At 42.5% G+C, this 26,219-nt stretch overlaps 1 protein-coding gene across 4 annotated transcripts in view; it reads left to right on the top strand.

The window, feature by feature from the left end:
* Nucleotides 1-18,002, top strand: part of TRDMT1 (tRNA aspartic acid methyltransferase 1) — a 34,545-nt gene extending 16,543 nt beyond the window's left edge. For 2 of the 4 annotated variants that reach the window (XM_061586478.1, XM_061586479.1), the window contains 9 exons: nucleotides 556-632; nucleotides 2,262-2,333; nucleotides 4,814-4,879; nucleotides 6,563-6,632; nucleotides 7,861-7,944; nucleotides 9,855-10,216; nucleotides 13,984-14,041; nucleotides 15,429-15,558; nucleotides 17,529-18,002. In XM_061586478.1, coding sequence (XP_061442462.1) covers nucleotides 556-632; nucleotides 2,262-2,333; nucleotides 4,814-4,879; nucleotides 6,563-6,632; nucleotides 7,861-7,944; nucleotides 9,855-10,216; nucleotides 13,984-14,041; nucleotides 15,429-15,558; nucleotides 17,529-17,629 — 1,020 coding nt within the window. In that variant the 3' untranslated portion in view covers nucleotides 17,630-18,002. The other 2 variants (XM_061586477.1, XM_061586480.1) reach the window with 2 other exon arrangements.
* The last annotated feature ends 8,217 nt before the right edge of the window (nucleotides 18,003-26,219 follow it).

Genomic DNA, 26,219 nt, shown 5'->3' with positions numbered 1-26,219 from the left:
GGGATTGAACATGGGACCTTCTACATGCAGTTCGTGTTCTACAACTCAGCTATGGTCCTGAAATATCTCGATAATTAGCAAGGCAGTGAGCATCACTGTTTAAACATTGCTAACTATCTTCAAAATGTAGTTCTTACTACTTCTATCCATTTAAATTTTGACTGTTAATGCTTTGAAATGCGTTTTCCCCCTATTAATTTATTATTTTTGTAGTAGGCTTGCCCTGTTAGTCTCATTGGAAGAATTTTGGAGCGGTTCCTGCTATTCTGTTAAAGTGATTAGCTAATAAAACCCTGGACTATGCACATTCCTACTGACATCACTGTGGCAGCTGGCCCTTTGACGAGACTTAACCGCAACTGCCAATCTGCAAAGAACATTGTGTATTAGAGAATGGCTACCATTATGATGAACACCTGGAATTAGCAGTGTTACTTTTTAAAGCTAAAGTGGTAGCATGCAATGGAATATGAACACAAATATTTATAACACAGAAGCAAAGAATGAAAGCATCCAATTAATAATGTAAAATGTCTAATTAATCTCTTTATTCAGGGAATATCACTGAAGGAGTTCAACAGATTGTCTTTTGATATGATTCTGATGAGTCCTCCTTGTCAACCCTTTACAAGGTGCGTATTTCAAATTTCCCTGTTTCTGTTTAAAAAGGTAAAAAAAGCATAGATAGATGTACATTTTAGAATATAAAATATGACTCAGAAAGGCTTATATTATAGTTTGTCTTTTCTTCACATCATGCATTTTAAGCACATGACTTCCCCCAAAGAGTCCTGGGACAGGGAACCCCCCACACAGCTACAATTGTTGACACCCCGAACAGACTACAGTTCCCATGATTCTCATATGAAGTCCAATAGTACAAAATTTCATGACATTTAATGAAATATATAAGTGAACAGTTAGATGGGAGAAGAAAAGCAGAAGTGGCAACTAGCTTCATCACAGCTGCCTTACCAGCTACCAGATTTGTGCTCATCACATGTTAGGCTGGGGAAAAGGAGATCTCTGGTTCTCTGGATCAGACCAAATAAATTATAAACAAATTCTGTATTTTGTACAAGACTAGAGAGGCTTTTTACCAGCTTCAGCTGGTAAGGCAGCGGCGAGCGTTTCTGGACGGGATAGCCTGACCACTGTTGTCCATGCACTGGTAACCTCCAGGCTAGATTAGTTTAATGTGCTCTATGTAGGGTTGCCCTTGAGGTTGGTCCGGAAGCTGCAGCTGATGCAAAATGCAGCAGTGCAACTGCTCACTGGGGCAGGATATCGCGAACATGTCGCCCCATTGCTGAAATAATTGCACTGGCTGCCTGTCAGCTACCAGGCCAAGTTCAAGGTTCTGGTTCTGGTGTACATAGCCCTCTGCAGCTTGGGACCAGGATACCTGAAAGATTGTCTTACTCCTTATATACCTAGTCAATCAGTGTGCTGTGCTGGTGAGAACCTATCTTATCAGGAGGTCTGTTCTGCACAACATAGGAAGCAGACCTTTAGTGTGGCACCTACCCTTTGGAATTCCCTCCCAATAAATATTAGATAGGCACCATCTCTGTTATCTTTTCGGTGCCTACTGAAGACCACCTTCTTTCAACAAGCCTTTGAAATAGAGACCTTATCCCACTCTGTGTCTATGTTGGAAATACTTTTTAAGATGTTTTTAAAGCTTTTTAAAAAAAGATGTTTTAATATATTTTAAAGTCTGTTTTTAAGATGTTTTAGAGTGTTTTTAGTGTTTGCCATCCTGGGCTCCTTCTGAGAGGAAGGGTGGGATATAAATTTAGTAAATAATATTTCAGACTCCTCAGTCTTGCTTGCTTGCTTGTGGGTGCAGTCTGAAGAATGAAAATAATAACCCATATAGTGCATCTGAATAAATGAGCACTATACCTAAGGCAGGGACTCCTAAACTGCGGTCCACAGACCATCAGTGGTCTGTACGTTTCACTCAGGTGGTCCATGGTGTGTTGCCCAAAATGCAACTAAAAATCTTACAACATCTAGTACAGCACATTACAATTGCTACAACAGGTAGAAAAATCACTAAGTGTTCCACCCGACCTTCAGCAATTTTCAAGTGGTCTGTGGGGAAAAAAGCTTGGGAACCGCTGATCTAGGTCTAACATTTGTATGAAACAAAAAACTACTAATTCTCTAGTTTGAATGGAGAGTTCCAGTATCATATGCCTAAACATTACACACAATTGCTTGTAACTTTAATCTTGTTCTCCTTCTCTCTGCAGAATTGGCCGACAGGGTGATATTTCTGACCCCAGGACCCAGAGTTTTCTCTACATTCTTGATATTCTTCCAAGGTAATCAATTCAAAGCTCTAGAATAATTTGCTCTCTTGAAAATTGTTGAGGTAACAGCAATAGCATCCTAAACCAAGCCAATCCTTTTGCATTACTAGTCTGAGAACTGACAGTTCTCAGATGAATAAGCAAAACACATGGGTCCCATTATAAAATAGAGCTGCAAATAATAGCTGAGATTGTGTTGATGCATGAGGTTGCATGACTACAGTGCCTTCTGAGGCATCTCAGGGAAAGGCAAGACTATCCAAGTAAAGAGTTTCAGCTGTGACCCATTTGTGTCAGTTTGTGACTGAGTTGTGATCCTGCTCTTTTATCTATCATTGCATCACATAATAAGCAGCTGAGGCCTGTTTATATGACCACCAAACATGAGGATTTAGCATGTAAACTTCAGGAAAAGATTTTGAATGCTTGTGAATATCCTCTGAAGCAGGGATAGTCAACATGGTGTCTTCTAGACGTTGCTGTACTACAACATCATCCCTAGCCATCCTGCCCAGATCTGGGATTTTTGTATTTACCAACAAGAGCTTCATAGGTTGAAAGGAAAGGCTGTATGTCACCACCAGTGGTGTAGTAGTATATATTAGAATATCCAATCAGGTGTCAGCTGACCACTCATAGAATTGTGAGCGGGCAAAAAGTGGTGATGTGGTTAGCATGTTGGAATTTGACTGGGGAGACCTGGGTTCTGCCATGCCATGTGGCATGATGGCAGCATTATGCATAGTTTCCTGGGAGTAATCTCTATTGACCTCAGTGGTGCTTACTTCTGACTGTGTAGGTTCAACTTGTAAAACACATTGAGCTTGAACAAAAGGTGTCCTGAAGCGCAGCCTATAGCTTTTAATTAAAAAATGCAAACAATTTTGCAAAGAAGTCTTTACTATTTATGCCACTAGCATGAACTAGAAACCCCATCAAAGGAAAGGCATGTCCCATCTCTGCTAGATTATTTTCCTAATTCTCTGACGTCTGTGCTAATGTGTCACAAACAATAAGAAACTTGAAAGTATCATTTCTTGAAAGTAGCCAAAGTTCCATTCATATGGACAGTTACTTGGAACTAAGTCTCAGTGGTGGGATCCACTTGCCAGAGTTCCATCTGTTAGCATGGTGCTGTGGCAGATGACATCATTGCTCTTGCTTTGAAGAAAGCCCAGATCTGTGCTCCCTGCTCCAGTTTCTGCTCTATTACACCACTGATTACCATCTGCTACATAATGACCGTCTGAATCAGAGAATCTAGAAATTAATGAGAAGAACAGAATGGGCTTAATCCTGTCAATAGCCTTGTTTCCCAGTCCAAAAGTTCACAAACCTCTGATAGATATCTTCCCACCAATGTTAAATCATATATTAAAAAGTGTTTCTGGATTATGATTATGAATATTATTATTTAAAAGCATGAATATTTTTATTTTTGACCTTGATCATGCTGTCACAGTGCCTGCAGCTGAGATGATGGTTCCTGTCATATGTAGTCATGATTACTACTAACAGCATAGCACAAAATGCTGCTGGCTTCTATAACCCCAAGCAACACTTCTCAGAATAGTTTTTTTCCCCTTTTTTGCTAAGCAATGGATTTTGCTTTCTGTGAGTAAGAGATAACCCCTCGCCATGGATACTGCCTTCTTCTTTGTCCTTGCCATCCCCCCTTTTTTATGTAATCCAACATTTTTCAAAATTTATTTATAGGCATTTATAGCCCACCCTTCACCATTTGGTCCCAGGGCAGATGACATGTAGCTCAATACAAGTACATGGCAAATACATGGGAGGGATGTTCTGTTTTCATCCTCCACTCTCAAAAGCCTGTGTAAACAAAAAGGTTTGTTTTTACCTAATACCAAAATGTATACAATGAGAAGGCCAGATGCCCCTCAGAAGGGAGGACATCCCACATCCTGGAGGCCACCACAAAGAAAGTACTCTTCTGCACTGCCACTCCATAGTCTTCACAGGTTGCCTTGCTGGCAAGACACTTGTCTGCCGGCAGATAGGCAGTTCCGCCTCACTCCGACTCTTCTTAGCTGGCTTTTGGGGTTAGGGGTTAGGATTGTTCCGTCAGTCATTAGCTAGTTAATGAGACATACAGCACTCTATGCATGTTAGTTAGAATTAAGTCCCACCACTGAGTCCCACACTCAGAAGTATTGCTCTACATATAAACCATTTTCCTCCAACACCTCTCACCCCATGCACTCTGAGAAGAGTCTAGCTTGGGTGGGTGACGTTACATGAAAACACACTTCTAATCTTTCTTGCCCATGTGTCTCTGAGCTCTGAAATTCTGACACTTGTTTTTTAGACTCCCCCAGCTCTTGTGTGTTGTTGAGATAGTGCTCACGTGCTTTTTCTGCCTGGGTCTCCTGGCCTAGGAATGCTGAAAGTTTTTCTTTCCTTTTTTTGGGGTGATTTTGATCCAACTCTCCTTGCTTCATAACTATACTTTTAAACAATTTTTTTTGCAGGCTTGCAAAGCTACCAAAATACTTACTTGTAGAAAATGTCAAAGGCTTTGAAACATCTTCTGCCAGGTATGGTGGAGTTAACACATCTTATCTGTTGGCAAAGAATGACTGAAATGATGTAAGAAGGTATTTTTCAGACTGAAAAATGCTGGTTTCAAGGGAATGATTTGACATAGGAAATAATAGAATTTTTGACTTGGAAGTCATCTGATCCAAGGGTGGCTAACCTATATCCTTCCAGATGTTTTTTTACTCCCGTTGGCCGCAGCCAGGACAGCCAATGGTCAGGGCTGATGTGAGTTGTGATCCGAGAACCTCTGGAGGGCCACAGGTTGGCTATCCCTGATCTAGTCAATGAAGGGATGTAGCTCAGTGGCAGAGCATCTGCTTTGCATACAGAAGTTCCCAGGTTCAATCCCCAGCATCTGCAGGTAGGGCTGGGAGAGAATCCTGCCTGAAACCCTGGACAGGCACTGCCAGTCATTGTCGATAACGTTGGAATATATGAGGTTCAACTCCAACTTGGTGGGTTGAGGCTGCATGGGGGTTAATAAGGGTAGCTAGAGAGCTAGACCTCTTGCTGGTTAAGGCTATACCTATCCCTTTGATCCTGCCCTCTCTTCCCTTCCTGCTAGACTGATAAGCAAAGGAATGTTGAATCCCAGTTTCTTCCCGCCTCTCTCTGTTCTTCTCTTTGTCTCTCCTCTCAACCAGTATGAGGGCGAGTACTGGGACCAGTGCTCGCTGCTCCAGTATAGCCAGTTAAGCTAGATATAGAACTCTTTCCTATCAAGCATGTACTTCCAGAATAAAGTAGTTGTTTCTTATTTTAAAGCTTAAAGTCTCTGTCTGACTAATTTGCAGGGAAGGTAGAATCTTAGCAAAGATTCATACACACACACACACTAAGCTCGCTCAATACTCTCCATTCCGCAGCACATACACAACTTTGCTACGCATCTCAATCAAGAGCAAATTCCGACAGATAATACTGACCTATATGGACCAATGATCATTGGCTTATGGCAATGATCATAAGGCAGCTTCCTGTGTTCCCATGTTAGTCCACCCCCCTTGCTAAGTCCAGCAATCTTGCAACTTCATTTGACCTTGAACCATGGCAGCTACCATAGAATAGAAGAATGAGCTCCATAACTCAAATTCCTGAATCAGAAGTTTCTTTGTGATAGGCTTTGGTGGTTAATGGAGGCTGGTGAAGCTGCATCTATAATTCTAGAGTCATACTTACCATTAGGAAATTTTAGGACATTCTGAGTTTAGTTTTGTTAATTCTGAAACCTGTGTTTACAGAGAAGGCATGTGGTCTTAAATTTAAAATACAGCACTACATCCTGTCTATTAATGTGAGGACGATGCTGTAGGGCTTTCAATCTTTCACTTTCTCTTAAAAATGAAAGAAAAGCTCTGCTGGATCAGACCAAAGCGCCCATCTAATCCAGCATCCTGTTCCTACAATGGCCACCCAGATGCCAGTGGGAAGCCTGCAAGCAGGACCTGAGCATAACTGCACTCTTGCTTCCTTCACAAGCTGTAAAGCTTAGGGATGCAATTGGGACATGAAGAGAGATAGAAGAGTGAACTCATTCTCTTGATGAGAATTGTTAACCGCAAGTGACTCAGTTTAACAGTTTACTAGCAAAAATATCGTACTTAGGACAACTTTAGGCATTTCGCTCGTCATAGTGAAATTCATGGCTTTTCTTTTTAATTTTATTTTTGGATTTCCAGAAATGAACTCATACAAACACTAGAAAAGTGTGGATTTACATATCAAGAATTTCTCTTATCTCCAACTTGTGTGAGTAATGGCATTATTAAACACTAATTAAACTCAAAATTGCATCTTCTCTGCATTGAAAGAGATGATTAGGTAGTCTTTTCATATAGTGTTGCTTCTTGGATCAAAACTATTCAAACCAGGGTTTGCTTGGGTTAGGTGTCAGAACAGCCAAAACAGTACACTGCTTCGCCTAGGGATGTGTGAGCTAGAACATATCCTGGGGAAGGGAGGGGTTGGAAAAGAAAATGTCTAAATATTAGTAAATGTGAGTCGAGATGTTGGGAACCAGGAGGTGTGAGGCACGTGTACTGTCTGTTCCCCCTGCCTCAGTGTCCCATCCAAATGTGTTCTGTCCTGGCATCAGGTTGAAGTATCTCTCCGTAACTGGCAAGATAAGTGTGCATATAGAGAAATTTCCTCTGAGATTGAAACACTCTTCTAGTCCAAGAACTCCTTGTAATTTTTTTTTGTTAGAGCTGTAACACAATTTAGCTGTAACTATATACACGTTAGGGGCAATGTGAACTGAATGCCACAGCAGACAGGATGGGTGGGGTTGCAGTGTTTACCTGACCTCTCTCCTGCTGAGTTGCTGCTGCATACCAGAGGGGCAAGGCAGTGCAAAAGTGCTGGCAGGAGCACTGGGTTGGCTCTGCCAGGGCGGTTGCACTCCATCAACGTCGCTTCTCCCCCTCCTCATCCTGGTATACAGCAGCCGCAGGTAAGTGGCACAGCCCCACCGCGCCATCTGCTAATGAATGAATGGCTAGTGTGCACAATAGCTGTGCGCATTCTCCATAAGGTGTGATGAATATACACAATGGCCGGTTGTTAGGCTCATGAGCCATTCAACTTGCATTACACCATAACATATGCATAAGTCAGGATACACCTGACATGCACCTAGTTTGCCATTTCCCCAGCCTCCCTCCAGTTTCACAGGAGAACCCTGGAAACTATAGTTTTCGGAAGGTGCTGAGAATTTTACATTACATCCGTAGCTTCCTAGTTTGAATTTGTAGTGTAAACATGTTAAAACAGGTGTAAAGCAGTATGAGATCTGTTTTTCTTCCGGCATAGCCACTTTACAAGTCTGTTTGAAATGTACAGCAGCTGAGTGGATGCAGTGTTATTCCACTCAACTAGGACAGTGTTATCATTTTGTTATAATAAAATGTAGGATTTAGATAACTTGGCTGCTCTGCATGCAGTGTGCCTTGTCTACTCATTGCAGTCTTCCTTACAGCTTGGTATTCCAAACTCAAGACTGAGATACTTCCTGATCGCAAGACTGCAGTCAGAGCACTTTCCTTTTCAAGCCCCTGGTAAGGTGAGGCTACATTTTCTCTGTTATTCATGATATACTCTGTCTTGTAATACCTGCCCCATCAAACTTGTACGTACATCAACTGGGTATGAAAGGAAAAGTTCTCCAATTATGTTTTGGTTGGGGTGATGCTAGGTTGTTGACATAGACATTCAGTAGCTGTAGTCAACAAGAGATTTGAACCACGTTAGTCCCACTGACCTAAAATGGGGCCATGGTAACTTGTAGTAATGTACTCTGGCCTAAATGAACGGGTGTTCTTGCTATTAGTTATTGCGCTGCAGTCCGATGATTGTTTTGGCTTAGGACATAATTGTGTAAGAGAACTACTCCCTCCATTTGAGTCTCTTCTTGGGAGGCATCCCCTCAGCCCTGCAAACATAAAAGCTGCTAACTACCTAGCGTCTACCCTAAATTGCTATAAAGAAGCAGTAAGAAACAAAGCACAGCTGCTGAGGGCAAATATAAATATTTCACCCTGATGCAGAGGCATTGGGTTGTATGCAGTGCGGTCAGTCGGTTCTAGCAGGAGTCTGTTCTTCAATGGCCCAGTTCACATATAATGCTAAGCCAAACCATGGCTTAGCATGAATGAGCAAATGTGCAGGCTCTCAGAGAAGATAACAGTGTTGGCGCCAGGCGCACCTCATCAGAAAAAGCATTCCATAATTTGGGGGGCAGTGTTGTATAAGAGCTCGTGCCGGCAGAAATGTTGTGGAACTACCTTTTGTTTCCCTATCCTCCACAAACTGTACATACTAATATGAGCTGTCCATTTGTGGAACCTCTAGTGCAAGAAGATTTGCTTGCACAAGACAACACCCTAGCAGTAAAAGTTCAACACTAATGCTCTCTAACTTAGGGCTGTGTTTGGGTACAATGCCAATTCCTGCAAGGCTTCAGAAGCTAAGAAAAGGTAATCACTTCTTGGGAAGGCAGAGCAATTTCATGGTATTAGAAGGAGATGGAACCAAGCATTGTACATAGTGTTAGTCCTACTTAGAATAACACACCCACTGAAATTAAGAGACATGACTAACATTGGCCTGTTAATTTCAGTGGGTCTACTCTGAGTAGAGCTTAGTTGGACATACTTGTAGGCAACGTTTGCTCTTGGCTGAAGCTCTTAGGAGAGGATTTAACCACAACTCTGGGTTTGGATAACACAGCAAGCCAAACTTTAGCTTACCTCAGTGCAGAGCAACAGTGAAAAGAACCAGGAAGGACCATAGCAGCTGCAACCTTTTCTCCAGGAGCCTGCACATTTGTGTAGTGCTGGTCAGCTATAGTTTGGTTTACTGCAGTGTGTGAACCATAGGTTTTAGTTTCTGATTCCTCCATACAATGAATCCTTCTCCTATATTGGTTGCAGAATAATATTTACTTCCTCATCTCACCCCCTCTCTGATGGCCTTCCGTAAGATGGTGAAAACCTTCCTTTGTAAGGAGCCTTTGGATCACAAACGGTTGCTTTCCTTTTGAATTGGTTTTAATTGCTGTGGTTAAATTATTTTTGATGCTTGCTGCATTTTTAAAATCTTTTTCTTCTGCTGTTTCAGTGTTTGTTGGCTACTTTATTACTGTTGCTAAATTGTTCATAAAATTAAGTTATTTTAAATTATGTTGTTAGCCAACGTGGCCTTACTGAGGAAAGGCAGGGTATAAATGCTTTGAATAAATTGAATAAAATTTATGACTCTGAAAGTAGGTGGTTAATGATCCCAGAATAGGATCCTATTCAAACTTATGTACATATATACATATGGATGCAGCATTTTTGCAAGTAAATAAAGAAAATGAAATATTTCATATGGAGCAGCTCTACAATGACATTCAAAGAATCGGTGGTTTTTTTCTTAAACCCAGAGTACATAAAATTCTTTAATCACGTACACCTTTTTGTTGAATGTTAGATATTGACAGATTTCCCAAGCCAGGAGCCAGCGGATTCAAAGATGTCCAAAGGCCCTGAAGGCTGGGCAGAACACAGCTCCCCAGTGCCTACCCAAGAGCTAGCTTCTGGTTATGACAATAATGGCAGACAACGCCCACAGAAGGAGGGCTTCCTTTTTAAGCTTGAAACAGTGGAGGAGCTGGAAAGGAAGCAGCATGCAGACAATGATCTCTCTTTGCAAATGCTAAGAAAATACCTCCAAGATGATGTAGTAGAAGGACTGAGTCAGTACTTCCTGCCACTCAAGTCCTTGCTGCGTTACGCTTTTCTTCTAGATATCGTAACACCCACTTGCAGAAGATCTACATGCTTCACAAAAGGGTAAGTCTCTCTGAAATAAAGTATTAGTGAATATTATCCACATGTTAGAATACAGTCTTTTCCTTGTAGCTTCCCTTTTTTAAAAAAAAAAAATCAAAGTTAGCCAATAAGCCACACTATTCTGGAACATATTTCTCCTAACCGCAATTCTTCCTGATCTAATTTTTTTTAAAAATGACTGGCATGCAAGAACACCCTGCCCAAAACAGTGCTCACAAGGGACAATGCCCTATACTGAATGGCTTTCAAAGAAACTTAGCTGTCCCTCACAACAGCAAAGCCATGCTATGTGTTGTTGGCAAAATCATTTGTTAATGCACTTTTTTATAGTCTATTTGAGATGGCAGTGCATTATGAAGAATAGTGCATCTGCTCCTCATTAAACAGCCACTGATTTTCAGCTTGTTAGAAACCATGAATGCCCACTGAGTTATGTACTTTCTACAGTTGAATATCAGAGTGGTTCCAAATGCCAGCTTCCTCAGTGATGGTAGCTCCACAAGGAAGTGCCTCATGGGGGGGAGGGAAATAAATCAGGATTGCATTGATGGATCAGATCAAGTTCTGCATACTCCAGCATCCTATTTCCACATCACATTCTCCTGGAGGCTCACACGTTTGTTCCCACTGTTTGGCACTTGGAGTGATACTGCATTGGAGAATGGAGGTTTTGGGGGATACTAAAGCTGGTTTTGTACAATGGCTCTCCTCTCCTCCTACCAATGACCTTGCCATGGAGACATTGGTAACAGCTGCACTGATGTCTAGCTTGCAGATTTCCAGCATATAGATAAGTGGTGGTAAAACCTTTGCTTTTTGTGTGCTGGGCTGCTCTTAAAAGCACAGGAGCGTAACCAATTTTCTAAAAAGAGGTAAGTTTGTTGGGAATTAGCTCCTCCTTCCCTACATCCTGCCTTGTTCCCTATGGAACCTCTTGGGTGTTAAGGTCAGTGGGGGCTCTTCCACTGCCCTCTCAGTAGTTTGGGGTGCCCATGAGAGGGCTTTCTCCTTGGCAGTCCTTAAGCTATGGAATTTCCTCCCCACAGAGGTGCACCTGGCTCTTTCATTATTTGGTTTTCATCTTGTGCTGTAGACACACCTGTTTGCCCTGGCCTTTGTCACCTGAAATATTTTTGGGACCCAATCTATTCTCCTGACTGTAATTTGTTTTAACTGCTTTTAATATTGTATTTTTAAAGTGTTGTAACCTGCCCTGGGACCTTATGGAGAAGGGCAGGTAAGAAATCAAAGTAGGTGTAGTAATAATAACAAATAATGTGTCCTTGATATGGTAGCATGGGTTGCTTCTGCACATCTGAAGCAGCTTTACAGGAGTCAGACCGCTGGCTCATCTCTCCCAGTATTGTATGTTCTGATCTGCAGCAGTTCTCCACAATCTTTCTCTTATCTCTTGCTACCTGATCCTTTCTACAAGAGATGCTGGGCACTGAACCTGGACCATCTGCTTCATGCAAAGCATGTTGTCTACAACTCTGCTGTGGTCCCTGTCACTGATGACAGCATTCACCATTGTCAAATATGGTGCAGAGCTGTCAGGCAGAAAAATAAATACGTTGAGAAGGGCGATAGTGGTCAAAGCATGGGGGATGATAATGCAGATTGCTTATGGTTGGAATTCCCTCCCCTTAAATATTAGACAGGCGCCATCTCTGTTATCTTTTTGGCGCCTTTTGAAGACTTTCCTCTTTCAACAAGCCTTTTAAGTTGAGATCTATCCCAGTCTGAGTCTGTGTTGGAATTGCTTTAAGATTTTTTTATATATGTTTTTTAACCCTTTTTTTAAAGATGTCTTTAAAGCTTTTTTTTGTTTAAAAATTTTTTTTAAGTTATTTTGTTTTAATGTATTTTAAGGTCTGTTTTTATGATGTTTTAAAGTGTTTTTAGTGCTTTTGTTTGCTGCCCTGGGCTCCTGCTGGGAGGAAGGGCGGGATATAAATAAATAAATAAGAAGTGATTGAAGCATGGACAGTAACACAGATTATTTGCATGCCACCCTTAAGGACTTTCAGCCATTGGGGAGCCAGGTAAACTGGTACACGCCAATGTACTCGTCATATTTCAGGAAATGGTTATAGTGAGAATGCTACAGAGAAGCAGTTCAGCAAGAAGGATTTGCTGTACTTGACTTTTAGTGGCTACTTACAGAGCAGCTCTGGCCCAAGCCACTCTGCATTGATAGCCGCGTACAAGTACAGCAGAGGTGGAGAACTGGTCTGGGCAAGTGAGCTGGCTCCAGACCTCCCCCAACCCCTGCAGGACCCTTTGACAGGTGGAGCCACCTACCTGTTAATTACCATGACCTCAGGTGAAGCATTTTCCTTTGCCCACAGGGCAAACTGAGCAAGCAAGAAAAGGGGGGAAGGGGGTGCAACAGTTGCTGCTGCCAATTAGCTGATCAGCAAGAGCTGCAAACCCAGCTTTCTTGGCCTGTGTGGTTTGAAATGAAGAATTTTTTCCCTGCAGGGCTTGCCAGTCCGCTGATCAGCACTTACAACAAGCACTACTTTGATCTGGGATGGGCTGCACTACAGAGTCCCAGGGGTTCCAACCTGTATCTGTATATTTTATTTGCTGTTTTCTATACCTATCTATTTTATTTGCACAGTCAACTGCTGTCTAGGACAGTAATTTAAACTCTCCTAGAATTCCATATCTCATGCAGTGTGGTCTTTCTTTGAGTTTCTAGCTGATCTCAGTCAACCGCCTGTGCTGGGCATTTTGCAATTCCAAGTAGCATCGATGAAATGATTTGCTAGGGGCTCACTGTACAGATTTCTTTCCCTGCCTCCACCATCCCCATGCAATGTGTACCTTTCTCTTCCAACATTTACTGTGTTGTATGTTTCTATTATGGGAGCTAAAGTTGTAAAGTGCGCTTTCTAACACTCCCTCCCTCTTCAGCCTATGCCTGCACAAAAGTTATCAAGCAAATCAAGCCTGTTTCTCAGAGTCTTGTTCTCCTATAATTAACATTAAATGACAGCCTGCAAAAGACTGCTGAGTAAATGTGTTTACACAGAAAACCACATTGGCTCCAGAGGAGGGATACCATCATTTTAAAAATACTGAACTCTCCTTGTTAACTGTAGGCATTTGTGTGTGTGTCCCCTTTTGAAATGAACATGTTCAACATAAGTTGAATGTACTGATTCAAAACAACATCTGGTTGAGTTCATTGCTCTGGGTCTTTTCAAATAAAACCACATGTCTTTTCCAATAGCTCTTTCTGAATATGAGCGAGCCAAAACTTCTGTAGTGGCCCATCTCTCTGTACAGATGATAAGAAATGTACACATGATGAAGAATCTGTGGACATTTTACCACTGATTTCAGCAGGGCATGGCTGCAATTTAGAAGAGTAAATCACATGTGCACACAAGAGATGATATATACATACTCATTTTTGTGCACTCTATTGTTTTCACTTTAGAAATTGCCCATCACACAATTTTTAGCAGTTTGGTAAAAGGGAAATATAAAAAGGAGTAAATGTTGAAACAAAAGCTACAGAAAATTAGTGGCTCTGTGTGCAGGTATGGCAATGGGGAATAAACCCTATTTGGATTGGTTGAATAGTATGATATTATTGAAACTTGCAACTCCCAGTTTGGCTACATTCAATAAGAATGTTTTGTGCAGATTCTTTTACTAGGCCATTTGTGAGTGCTGCCTTTTAACCTCTGCACTCCATCAATACTGCAAATATGACAAGAATCTTAATGTCTGGCTCTTAATGGATTTCTAAGGTATGGTCACTATATAGAAGGAACTGGCTCTGTGTTGCAGACAGCAGAGGATATTCAGGTACAGTGGCCTCATTTATATGTTCCTTTGGTTAATTAATGTTAAGGTGTATTTTCTCTGCTTTTAGTTAGTCAGGATGTATAACCAGCAAAAACTCTTTCCAGAAATAAACCCAGAATCCCAGGTCTAAACAATATCCTGGATATGCATGATCAGTTCTGGGTACATTTGCAGGGAAGCCCCCAAGAACAGTTAATATTCTGTTGTAAAATAGTGTTTGCATCACCATACAAACTTGTAAGAATATAGCATTTTTTATGGCATATATGGCATTTTTTTCAGGATTAAACCACTCGGACACAAAAAGCATTTTCCAGCCTAGACTGTTCATCTGACTATCTTAATATGATCCAAACAAGACATGAATACACTGGATTGTATCCCACCAAGTCCTACTTAGGGGAGACCCTTTGAAATTAATGAACCTAAGTTACTCATATCTGTTCAATAGGTCTTCTCTGAATAGGACTAGCATTAAATACCACCCGCTGTTCCCACTCTCAGGGTTGACATTCGTCCCCAGAATCCTTGGGCAGCTGTCAGGGCCCAGAGGCACATCACCATTGATGCCTACACGAGACCTCCTACAAGCAGCTATGAACCACCATTTAAAATTCACTACAATTCTCCAGAGCACCCCATTTTTAGCATTGCTCAAAGTTATTGTAGGAAGTGTGAAATGCTGGCCACTCAGCTCCATTCAAAACAGCACTGCCACAGGGTAAGCCTGCAGAGGGGGTGGCGGCTATTGGCAGTGGGAGCCTCCAAAATAAACTATGCCAAAGGCCCCCTTACACCTGGTACCAGTCCTGTGCAGCCTGATCATTCAGGGTTGGAAACCCCTTGATCGACCTGTTTGAAATTTGGCAGGTTAATTTCCTCTTGGGGGGCTACTATGTCTGCAGGTTGTATGCACTTATGTGAAAAAAACAAAACATTGTGGCCATTTTGGTTTCCCAGTGCAAGTCAATGGAATTTGAAGCTTCAGTTTTTGGAATAGTGGTTTGGATTTGGGGTCTAAAGTGAGCCCCCCCCAAGTGATCTGAAGTGAATAGGGGCTGATCCAAAGTGGTCCCCAAACCGAAGTGGTGGGCTTGCATAGCCCTAAAACAATCTCACTTCATTCTTCTGTGCCCTCCCCAATATATGTATTTTATTTCTATGTACACATTTTATGCTGCTGCCACTGCCTCCTAGCCCACCTCTTCATGCCCATTTCCTAGCCCAGAATCCAATGGGCCTATGTGACAAGACAGTACCAGCTCAGCTCTCCTAAAGGTGCCGTCTCCTAAAGGAGTGTTGTGACAGATAATTGCTGAAGAAGAAATGTATACATATTGCAAAGTAAATGTCCATCCTGAGCAATTAATTTGTGCGTTTTCCACAGCTTGAATCTGTGTTCAAATCCTTTGAGGCTTTGTCTGAAGATGAGAAACTTATGAGGCTGTCGACACTTAAGCTGCGGTACTTTACTCCAAGAGAAATAGCAAATCTACATGGATTTCCTCCTGAATTTAGTACGTGCCCAGTTAAACACTGTTATTACAAATATGCCCGAAAAAAATTAAGTACACATACATAGAATCACCCAATTTATGGAGAGCAGTGCATATGGGGGAATATTATCCTGGCATTATTTATCATTACAGACTGGACCCATCTTTGTCTTAATGTTTTCTGAGTTGCCTGTCCTCAAATTTGGATATAATACTTTTGTCTTGAGCAGTGATGCCATCAGGGCTGGACTTTTGGACAGAAGTCCAGGGCCCCACTCACCAAAATGAGTAGGACCCCCCAAATGCAGCTGGGCTGGATTACCACATTTTGAAGTATTACACCTTGCCATCTAAATTAGTGGGGGAGGACAGACCATTAAGTCCCAAATCTAAAATTAACTATTTGTGCCATAGTTTTTGACATGATTGCAGTGCCCCAGATTCTGTGGGTTGTATACAACTAAGTTCTATTCTAAGTAAATTCACTGAAATTAATGAACATAAGTTAGCCATGTGTCTTAACTTTAATAGGTCCACTCTGAGTGGGGCTAGCATTGGATACAACCCTATGCAACTAATCCAGCAAAAGCAGAACAATCTATCTCTCCAGTTAGGGGCAACAAATATTTTGGCTGCTCTCAGTAAATTTCTGTCTCACCTAGTTCACGAGCCCTGCTAAGACAGTTCATCTTAACTGTTGTTGGATCCTCAGGTTAACTTAGATCCAGTTAATTGTTCAATGTAGTTTAATGCAGTCTTCCAAAAAGTGGCACGTGCCTGAAAGACATAACCTATATAGCAGCCTTCCCCAACGTAGTACATTCCAGATGTTTGGGCCTACAACTCCAATCAGTCCTAGCTGTGTTGGCTGGGCCTGATAGGAATTATAGTCCAAAACATCTGGAGGGCACCAGGTTGGGAAAGGCTGCTATATATTAATAGTGAGCTCATTCTCTGAGTGCAGAACCTTGGGTAGCCAGTTGTAACAATAGCTGTAGCAGTTACAAATGACTGGCCACTTTGCATTACATTTTTTAAAAAAACATAAAGTGGTCCATAATTGTAGTTCATAGTCTCCTTGGATATTAGGAATGGATTTATTGGTGTTCCTTTCTTTCGGATGTGGGAGAAGTAACTATGATGTGGAGTCATAAACTCTTCTAATTGTTTTATCATCATTAATATAATAGGTCTAAGATTGCTGAAACAGCATCATTATGATTGACCAGGATGTTCTTGCACCTGTGGCTAGCTTTCAAAAGAATGACATCAGATTATTCAGAAGATTTTTCTGCTCCTTTCCCCACTCCACCCCCACTCCAAAGCCCAGAGAGAAGTGCAGGGATGGTTAGTTGACAGGCCCAAGAGAGAATTACCTCACTTTTCCATTTGCAAACCAAGAGATGTTTCAGAGCATAGCATTTAGAACTAGAGTCGCTTGAGTCTAGTTTCTTTGCAGTTCACTGGACATGAATAAAACAGGGAGAAAAAATACATGTTTGACAAACAGCAATGAGAATGCAAAGCAATAACGTTCCCTAAAACAAAAATATTCTTGAGAGCCACTTTATAGCACAGCAACGTCAACGGTGGATTTAAAGTTACAAAGTATAAGGGCCCAGTCAGAGCTGGGTTTGAGTATTTCATGGATCAAGTCTTAGAAAGTTTGTGTGCATTGGTTATTAGACACCAGGGATTCAAAAAAGTAGAGATGTTGATCACAGTAGGCCCAATTCAAGGTCTATCCCAAGTAAGGGCTGTTTCTGGAGTTGACCAAGAGACTTGAATATTTATAGTGCATTCTTGTACATGTCAAAACAAGAGAAAGTCCAACTGATGTACTTCTGAGCAGACACGTATAGGAATGCGCTACTGGACATATGAAGTCAGAACCAATAATTGTACTCAGAATTGAGAATTTCTGTGATTAACAGAACAAAGAGTAGACTTGCATTTGCTTTTTTTAAATTGCCCATTTTTGTTTGTATTAGGTTTTCCAGACAAAGTCACCATAAAACAGTGTTACCGTCTGCTGGGAAACAGCCTCAATGTACATGTGGTTGCTAAATTAATCTTGATTCTGGTTGGATAGCATTGGAATACAACGCAATCAGAGGAACTGTCCAGCATATGTCCTGCTACATCAGAAAACGGATTGCTTCTTTGGAAGTGGAGTAAAACTGTTCACCATGATAGCTGCTAACATGTAATGTCCATTACAGATGTTTGAAGAATAAACATCTTTCAGTATATGTGACTGTCTTGCAAATCATGGAAATACCCACTGTTATTCAAAATTAGAAACTTATACTGTTTTATTTTGCGAGCACTCTAATCGCATTTGTTAATATCAAATAAATTTCTTTATTCTGTTAAGGAACAGTTTACCTTTTTGATGATGAGCCATCTGGGCATTTCTAAACTCAAGCAGAATGGTCGGGTATATATACTTTTAAATAAACTATTTTGTACGAAAACTCATAACCAGCTGTAATACTTTGTACGGCTATAGAAATACCTTTTCATTGTTACATCATAATTAGCAGTGCTTCTTCCAGAGAATCCTGGGCGATGCACTTTGTGAATTGCTTTGTTAGAGATCCTTAGCCCCAGCCCCTCCAAACAACAATTTCCACGTTTACCTGGGCAGAAAGAATGGCTGTCAAATCAGTTTACATCTGTAGTATCTATTATGCCATAAGTCCTTGTGGAATTACTCTATTTGCCACAGCCCAGTCAGTAGTGGAGCACATGCTCTGCATGCATGCAGAAGGTCCCAGGCATTTCCAATTAAAAAAAATTAGGAAGCAGGTGAGATTACCAGGCATGATGTGTTCCATGCCCGGTCACGTCCAGACTAGATCACTATAATGCATTCTATCTGGGCTGCCTTTAAAGATAGTTCAGAAACTTCAGCTGGTTCAGAACATGGCCAGCAGAATCCAGTTCGGAGAAAAGCAGTCAGTGTTAGTAACACCTCTGTTATATCAGCTGTGCTGGTTTGTGGACACAGTTTAAAGTGCTGGTTTTAACTTTAAGCCTTAAAACAGTTTGAGCCAAAGCTATTTGTTATATCACCTGCATGTGTCTCTTTCTGCCTGCATGTTGAGACCAGTTTTGCAAGCCCTCCTAGTGTGTCCACCCTGTAGGTCATGGCTGGCTATGCAGGAGAATACCTTCTCTTTGGTGGCCCCACAGCTTGGAAATTCCCTTCTGTTCAGACCTATGTCAAGTCACCCCATTGCAAAGTTTTTGGAAGGCCTTGAAGATTTATCTTTTCCAGCTGGCTTTCCAGCAGAAATGCTTATTAACTGGACTGAGGCTACCTTTAATTATGCTTTCCTGGCTTTCTTATTCTTGTGAGGAGATTGGATGAGTTGCTTTGGCCTTACTATTTTTCTTTTTTTATTGGTTTTATGTTTATAAGCCCCTTTACATGGCCTTGCCCCCCCCAAAGCGGCCTAAAAATATTTTAAAATAAATATACAAAACACCTTTGTCAGAGACCTCAGAGAGCCATTGCCAATCAGAGAAGATAATTCTGGAGATGGACAAATAGTGTGACCTGGTATACTTCCTTTGTTCCTACATTAGAGATGCAAGAACTGAGCCTTAGACCCCATTTGAAGCACTATGATACCCAGTGTGGTTTTTTCCTGTGTTGGTACTCAGTGGTATGGAGGACCATCACCTCTTTTATTGCTACCTATTTTGTCCTGTCCCCATGACACTTTTATCAAAGTGTGAGTACAAGCACCTTCCTTTTTTACCGAACGCACCACTGATCATACTACTTTAAAAAGTCACGGTTTTTCCCAAAAAAATCTGTGGAACTGTAGTTTAAGGCTGCTGAGAGTTGTTAGGAGACCCCTATTCCCCTCACAGAATTAGTATTCCCAGTGGTCCCTGGCGAAAGGGATTGACAGTTAAACCACTTTTATTTTTTTTAAAAAAAGTTTATTTAAAAGTTTATACCCCGCCCTTTTCCCGAGGAACTCAGGGCGGCTTACATTAAAAACCAGAAATGATTAATAAACATGATATTCATTTTAAACAATTTAAAAATAAATTAAATAAACATAAGTTAAAACTAACTACATTAGTTAAAAGCCCGTCTAAATAGAACAGTCTTCACCTGCGCATGAAAAATCGATAATGAGGAAGCCAACCGAACCTCACTAGGGAGAGAATTCCACAGTCCAGGGGCGGCCACCGAAAAAGCCCTATTCTGTGTCTCTGCAAGATGAACTTGCAGGAAAGAAGGGGTAATGAGAAGGATCTCGCTGGAGGATCTTAGAGTCCGAGCAGGTTCATAGAGGGAGAGGCGCTCTGACAGATAGCCTGGACCTAAGCCGTATAAGGCTTTATAGGTCAAAACCAGCACCTTGAATTGTGCCCGGAAACAAATGGGCAACCAGTGGAGCTGATACAGCAGAGGGGTTGTATGTTCTCTATATCCCGCCCCAGTTAGCATCCTGGCTGCAGCTCTTTGTACCAATTTCAGTTTCCGAGCAGTCTTCAAGGGCAGCCCCACGTAGAGTGCGTTACAGTAGTCTAATCGGGATGTAACTAAGGCATGTGTCACTGTGGTCAAGTCTGACTGATCAAGGAATGGGCGCAGTTGGCGCACCAATCTTAATTGAGCGAAAGCACTCCCAGACACAGCAGAGACCTGTGCCTCCAGGGTCAGAGCCGAGTCCAGGAGCACTCCCAAACTGCGAACCTGTGATTTCAGGGGGAGTGTAACCCCATCCAGCACAAGTTGAATCCCTATTCCCTGATCCACCTTCCGACTGACAAGGAGCACCTCTGTCTTGTCAGGATTTAATCTCAGCTTGTTCGCTCCCATCCAGTCCATCACTGATACCAGGCATCGGTTGAGAACCTGGACGGCTTCCTTGGTTTCATCAGGTGAACAGGAGAGATAGAGTTGGGTGTCATCTGCATATTGGTTGCACCGAACCCCAAAACTCCGGATAACCTCTCCCAGCGGTTTCATGTAGATATTAAATAACATGGGGGAAGTGTAGCTCTGGGAGCGGAATAGTGATTACCTTACACCTCTCAGCAGCTTTCACAAACAAGCCCAGGATTCTTTGGGGAAAGTCATGAGTGTTTAAAGTCAGGGCCAGCTCCAAAGGTTGGCCAGGTGGGGCCCTGGCCAAGGGCCCCGTGGCTCATAGGGCCCCCTGAAGGGCCTCCCTTCATGGTGGGGGAGTAGTGCTCCCTTTCCGTGGCAGGCTCCTTGGTGCGGATTGCAGGGAGGGAGCTGCCTGCCCACTCACTGGCTCGCCTGCACCTGCTTGCTTGCCCTCCCCAATGCCCACCCACTGGGCCTCCACCCCTGCCCGCTCTCTTGCCCTCCCCACTCACTCATCCTCTCCCCTGCCTGCTCGCACACTTGCCCTCTCCCCTTGCTTACTCACCCGCCCCGCTTGCTGTCCTGCCACCCCGCCTGCCACCCCCCCGCTCACCCTCCCTCCTGCCTGCTTGCTTGCCATCCTGCCCCCCATCTGCTCACTTGCCTGCCTGACCTCCTGCTCCTCCGCCCGCCTGGTAGGTAGGTAGGTGGGGTGTGCATGCAGGTGCCAGGGCCTAGGGCAGGCTGGTGCCCAAGGCCCCTGGCATGCCTGGGGCCAGCCCTGTTTAAAGTCGTACAACACTGCTGTAAATGTATAGTGCGAATGGGCCCTAGTATCATGAGATTTTGCTAACAGCTTGAGTCATCTTGTGTTCCTGTGAATCATTTTTGCAGACTTTAATCTCTGACAATTAATTACTGTCGGATAAACTTTCCTTTCCTGCTTTCCATGCTTCGGCTATACTTATCCTAATGTTAGATTTTTTTTTTCACCTTGCAGGAGACTTGCTTCTCAATATAAAATTCAGCTCAATTTCCTGTGCAAGTTTGTTTAAAATCAAAACCCATTAAATGTCCAATATATCTTATTTCCCAGATACATGAAACCCTTAAAATGCTCTTGTGGTTTCTGGGCTTATAAATCCTGAATCAATAAAGATGGCATCTTCTGTTTTTAGTGAGGTGTACCATGCCCTCCTGAGCATTCATGGACAAACAGTGTTTTAGGCATAGAATTTATAGTCTAATATGCATAGAAATTGAAAACAGGACAAAAAATAATAGAATTCACAAAGAATTGATTGCACCAAATGCTGATCTTTCTTTCACCCTTAAAAGCTGTGAATTTGGCACACATGCAATTGTATGAATAATAGTGTTTACCAGTTAATATCTCTGTAGCAGAGAACAGTAGGAAATATCTAAAAGAGACACTGGAATGTTCTCTGGCATGATCAAATATACCATCACAGCATCTTTGAATTATGGACAGTTATTATTAATCTGCTACAAAACATTGCAGTGCAGAATGTTTTTGTTCAATGCCATCCTCCAGGATAATCCATTCCATTGCCGCCTAGTTTTCTGTCCCCCTCCAGCTCAACTTAGCATTTCATGGTTACTGAGCATGCTCAGTCCTCATTGCATTGTTTTTGGGTTCTCCTCCTTCCCAATTAAGGTTTTTTTCCCCTAAATATTTTTTGTACTTGAGGTTCTCCCAATGCCTGAACATCAAAAGTAGAAGGAATAATGATTACAACTATCCATGTATTACATTTATTTAGCCCAAAACTTTACATTACGGTAGGTAGCTAGGGTATATGTGTTAGTGTTAGGGATGGGGGAGAAATTCAATTTAGTTCACATGTAAAGTCAAATTTATTAAATTTGCACTTTCTGAAGCAATATGAGAACCAAAACACAGCCATCCTTCGAAATTTGCACTTATCCAAATTTTGCAATTCAGTTTGCCAACCGTAATATTTTTAAAAATGCATATATTGGGGAAAAGTGTGCACAAAATAAATATATTGGTGAAAAAACATACAAAATGCATTATGTTAGGATAACTGCTTGCAAAAATGTGTACATTAGTCAAAATTACAAATAAAGTGTATTAGGAGAAATTCACACAAAAATGCTGAAGAATGTTCATGAGCATTTTTTTAAAAATTGCAAATTGCTGCAGAAAATGTGGAGAACTGAATTTAAGGTTCAAAAAATGAGAAACAGAGAACCGAAGCTGACAGATCATTCCATCCCTAGTGTGTGTACACATGCATAAGAAGTGCCCTGCTGGGTTAGGCCAAAGCCCCATGTAGTCTAGCATCCTGTTCTCACAGTGGCCAACCAGTCGCCTATGGAAAGCCTACAAGAAGGACGTGAGCTCAACAGCATTCTCCCTGCCTGCAACTCAAAGCAATTGGTATTCAGAGGGATACTGCCTCTGACAGTGGAGGCAGAACATAGCCATCATGGCTAGTAGCACTACTAGCCTTATCTTCCATGTATTTTGGATCTGAGGGTGAAGGGGGTGTGAAATGGTAGAATCTCATCACAAAACCAACCCTGATGTAGATGTGTTATAAAGGAAGTTTCTGTGTATATATCTATATCACATATACCACATAGCTTGACCTGCACTGCCCATCTGCCATCACACCTGACAATATAACCTGTTTGATCTGCATGGTTAAGTGAATACATGGCAATAGGGATCTTTTCCCTTCTGCACCCCTTGCTGACTTTGCTGTGGAAGAGACAGAATGTTTGGTTTTCATTGGTTTCAGCTCAGTGTAATGCAGGCATCACAAGCCATTTTCAGCCAGTGGGCACACTGAGACAGAACCCTGGGCCCAGTGACAGAACGGCTGCCGAGGGGGCATAGCATAACACAAAATGTCTGCCAAATCTAAATGAGCAAAAGAAGAGACAGGAAAATTGTGCAGCCCTTCACAATCCATTAGCCATCCCACCAATCAGGAAACAGCGCCTCCATCAGCCACTACTGGGTTTGCTCACAGAGAGAAGCCCTTTTCACCTCTCCTCAGGTCAGAATGGATGGGAGGTTGGTTGCTCGGTTCTGCTGTCCAATGAAATGTAGGCATGCTGAAGGGTGTGTGCTCTATGTAGGAGAAGCTGAGCCAGTACAAACAGGAACTGAGCAAGAAAAGCAATCAGTCTCTCGTGCATTGTGGATTTTTAAAGGGATATTTGCTGAGACTTTTCATGGGCGGTATAGGAGGTACGAATGAGCACACTGGCGCCCATGGATCTAATACATGTCTTTTATATAGGTCTGAATCTGAGCCTTGACCTTTGATGAAAGAGTGTCTGTGAATTTATTGTAAGCTGCTCAGACAACTTTATGTTATGGGGCAGCATATAAATGTAAATAAACATGCTGAATATAGTTCCAGCATCACAGCGCAAAAAGAGAATATGTTGCTAGAGAAAAATGAGGGGTGACCTACTACTCAGGTGATTTATTTTTAAAAACACCAACTTGAAACCATGAAGACGGACAAGACATAGGAAGTAAACATTTACTCTGATGAAAAGTCAACAAAGATGGAACTTGGAATGCCTTCTGCATAACAGTTATTTATCACCTAGTAAAAAGTCAACTAGGACAGATTTCTGCAGGTCTTTCCAACCTCCCCAGAGCAGGTTCCATCTTCCTAGGGCAGGCTGAGCTGCTGGTCTTTTCTGCAAACAAGTCAGCCCATTCTGAAATGCTACCTACATTCTGAGCATGCTCCAGGGAGAGAAGGGGGAGATAGTAATTGCCACACCTTGTGCTGGTAAATACAAGCATGCTGAATCCCTCCCCTTTAATAATGCTACTAATACAATCAACAACAACATGAATTACATTTGCATCACTGATTTTTTTTTAAAAAATCACACACATAATTCAAATACACAATAAAACAATGTAATCAAAAGATTAGAACAAATATCCACAATTAAATTGTACAATAAAACAAACCCATTAAAACAGCATAAACAGCAGTCACAACCATTAAAGCAGGAGGTTCGATTGTCAGGCGACTGCTTGTCTAAACAGGTGTGTCTTCAAGAGCCAGCAGGACACCAGTACGATGGGGCCTCTCCTATTATCCAATGTTGGTAGATTTGTAGGTCACAAAAGGATTTGTTGCAGAGGCTCCTGGAAGCTTCAAAGTCAACATTTTGCCAGCCAATGTATGTTACTTGCAGCTGGTGGTCTTGGTAAGGGCCGTGTCCTTCCAATGACATCAGCAATCCATCTTACAGGAAAAGCAGCTACTCAGTGCAGCCTGGTTCTCCTGTTGAGTCAGCTGTATTCATCAAGATACTTTGGCATAGCATAATATTTCATTGTTGCAAAGGTCAAAGAGAGAGAATGATTAAACAATGACATGTTATTTTGCACTACTTGAAAATATATTCCTTAGAGCAGTTTAAGCTAAATCCATATATACAAGATACACAGTCTTCCAAAGCTCTCTTTCCTGTTCAATTCCCTTGGCACTAACACATTGTCTTCCATCTAATTAGGCTCTGAGAGTGGCATACTCCCTTCTTTGTCCTTGGCTCAGCTTTATTTCCTATCTCGGACTGTGCCAAATGTTTGCACACAAAATATTTTGGCACAAAAGAAGGTGGGCTTTCATCCTCCCATGTTTCCTCCCCCCATTTTATGCTTTTTCAATGCTATTTGCAGCCCCTCTGGGTTGATGTTCTGGTAGCATTCTTCTGTGCCATCATTGTCTTGCTGGTTCTGCTATCTAATCCATCAGGGACTATGCACATGCAGCAAGTGTGTTGACTTCATGACACACAAGGCCAATTGGATTTGTGTATGGATTTGTGTCTTGAAGCCAAATCAGAGTGAGGGCAATGCTTTCTGCTGTCACTCTGAATGAATGTTAGTGAGGCAGAAAGCACTTTTGCATTTTACTGCGGCTCTTGCTCAACTGCTGAAACGGAGGAGCTTTTCACAGGGGGAAAATAATGTAACTGGATGCACCTCCCCCATTTTGCTTCAGTTTTACTCAGATGCCTCCCTCTACTACAATTCTTTATCCGGGCCCTTTCCCCATCATTCTCCTATGCTTCCCAGGTCACTTTGTCCCTTTCTTTAGCTGCACAACCTCCCCTTCTCATTGAGATTTTTCAACTCTCAGCACCCCTGCCTCTCCTTCCTCAAGTACTTTATGTCTGAGGCTTTCACCCTGTTCCCAGGGGTGGCACCAGAGGGTGGCCAGGTTGGGCCCTGGCCGGGGGCCCCTGAGGGGCTCCTCCTTAGGGTGGGTGGGTGGGTAGTGCTCCCGTTCCGCGATTCATGGCAGTGTCGGCTCCAGACCCTGCCACGGATTTCAGAGAGGGAGCTCCCAGGCACTCCCTAGAACAGTGCAGACCCGTGACGCCTGCCTGCACACCCCACCTACTTCTCCCATTGTGGTGAATGCTGGCTGCTCTGCGTGCGCATGCCTACCATCGACCAAGATGGCAGTCAAAGCTTCCCTAAGGGGCTGATGCCCCTGCCGCCATCCTTGGTTGATGGCAGGCATGTGTGCACTCAGCACGGCCAGCATTCACTGCAGTGGCAGAGGTAGGTGGCACATGCGGGCGGGTGCCGTGGGCCCAGGGCAGGCTGGTGCCCAAGGGCCCAGTCATGCCCGGCACCAGCCCTGCCTGTTCCTTTACCTCCCCAACCCATATACCCAGGCAGTCTATTAGGTACTCCTGGGCAGGAAGGACAGTTCCTGTCTCAATGGAATTTTGCTTGAGCAATAAGATCCACCTGAGATCTGCCATGTACATAGCTAGTCTT

This window comes from Rhineura floridana, chromosome 10, assembly GCF_030035675.1.
Source record: "Rhineura floridana isolate rRhiFlo1 chromosome 10, rRhiFlo1.hap2, whole genome shotgun sequence".
NCBI classification, from domain to species: Eukaryota; Metazoa; Chordata; class Lepidosauria; order Squamata; family Rhineuridae; genus Rhineura; species Rhineura floridana.
Note: the sequence above shows the minus strand (reverse complement) of the source record. Positions and strands in the feature narration are given on the sequence as shown.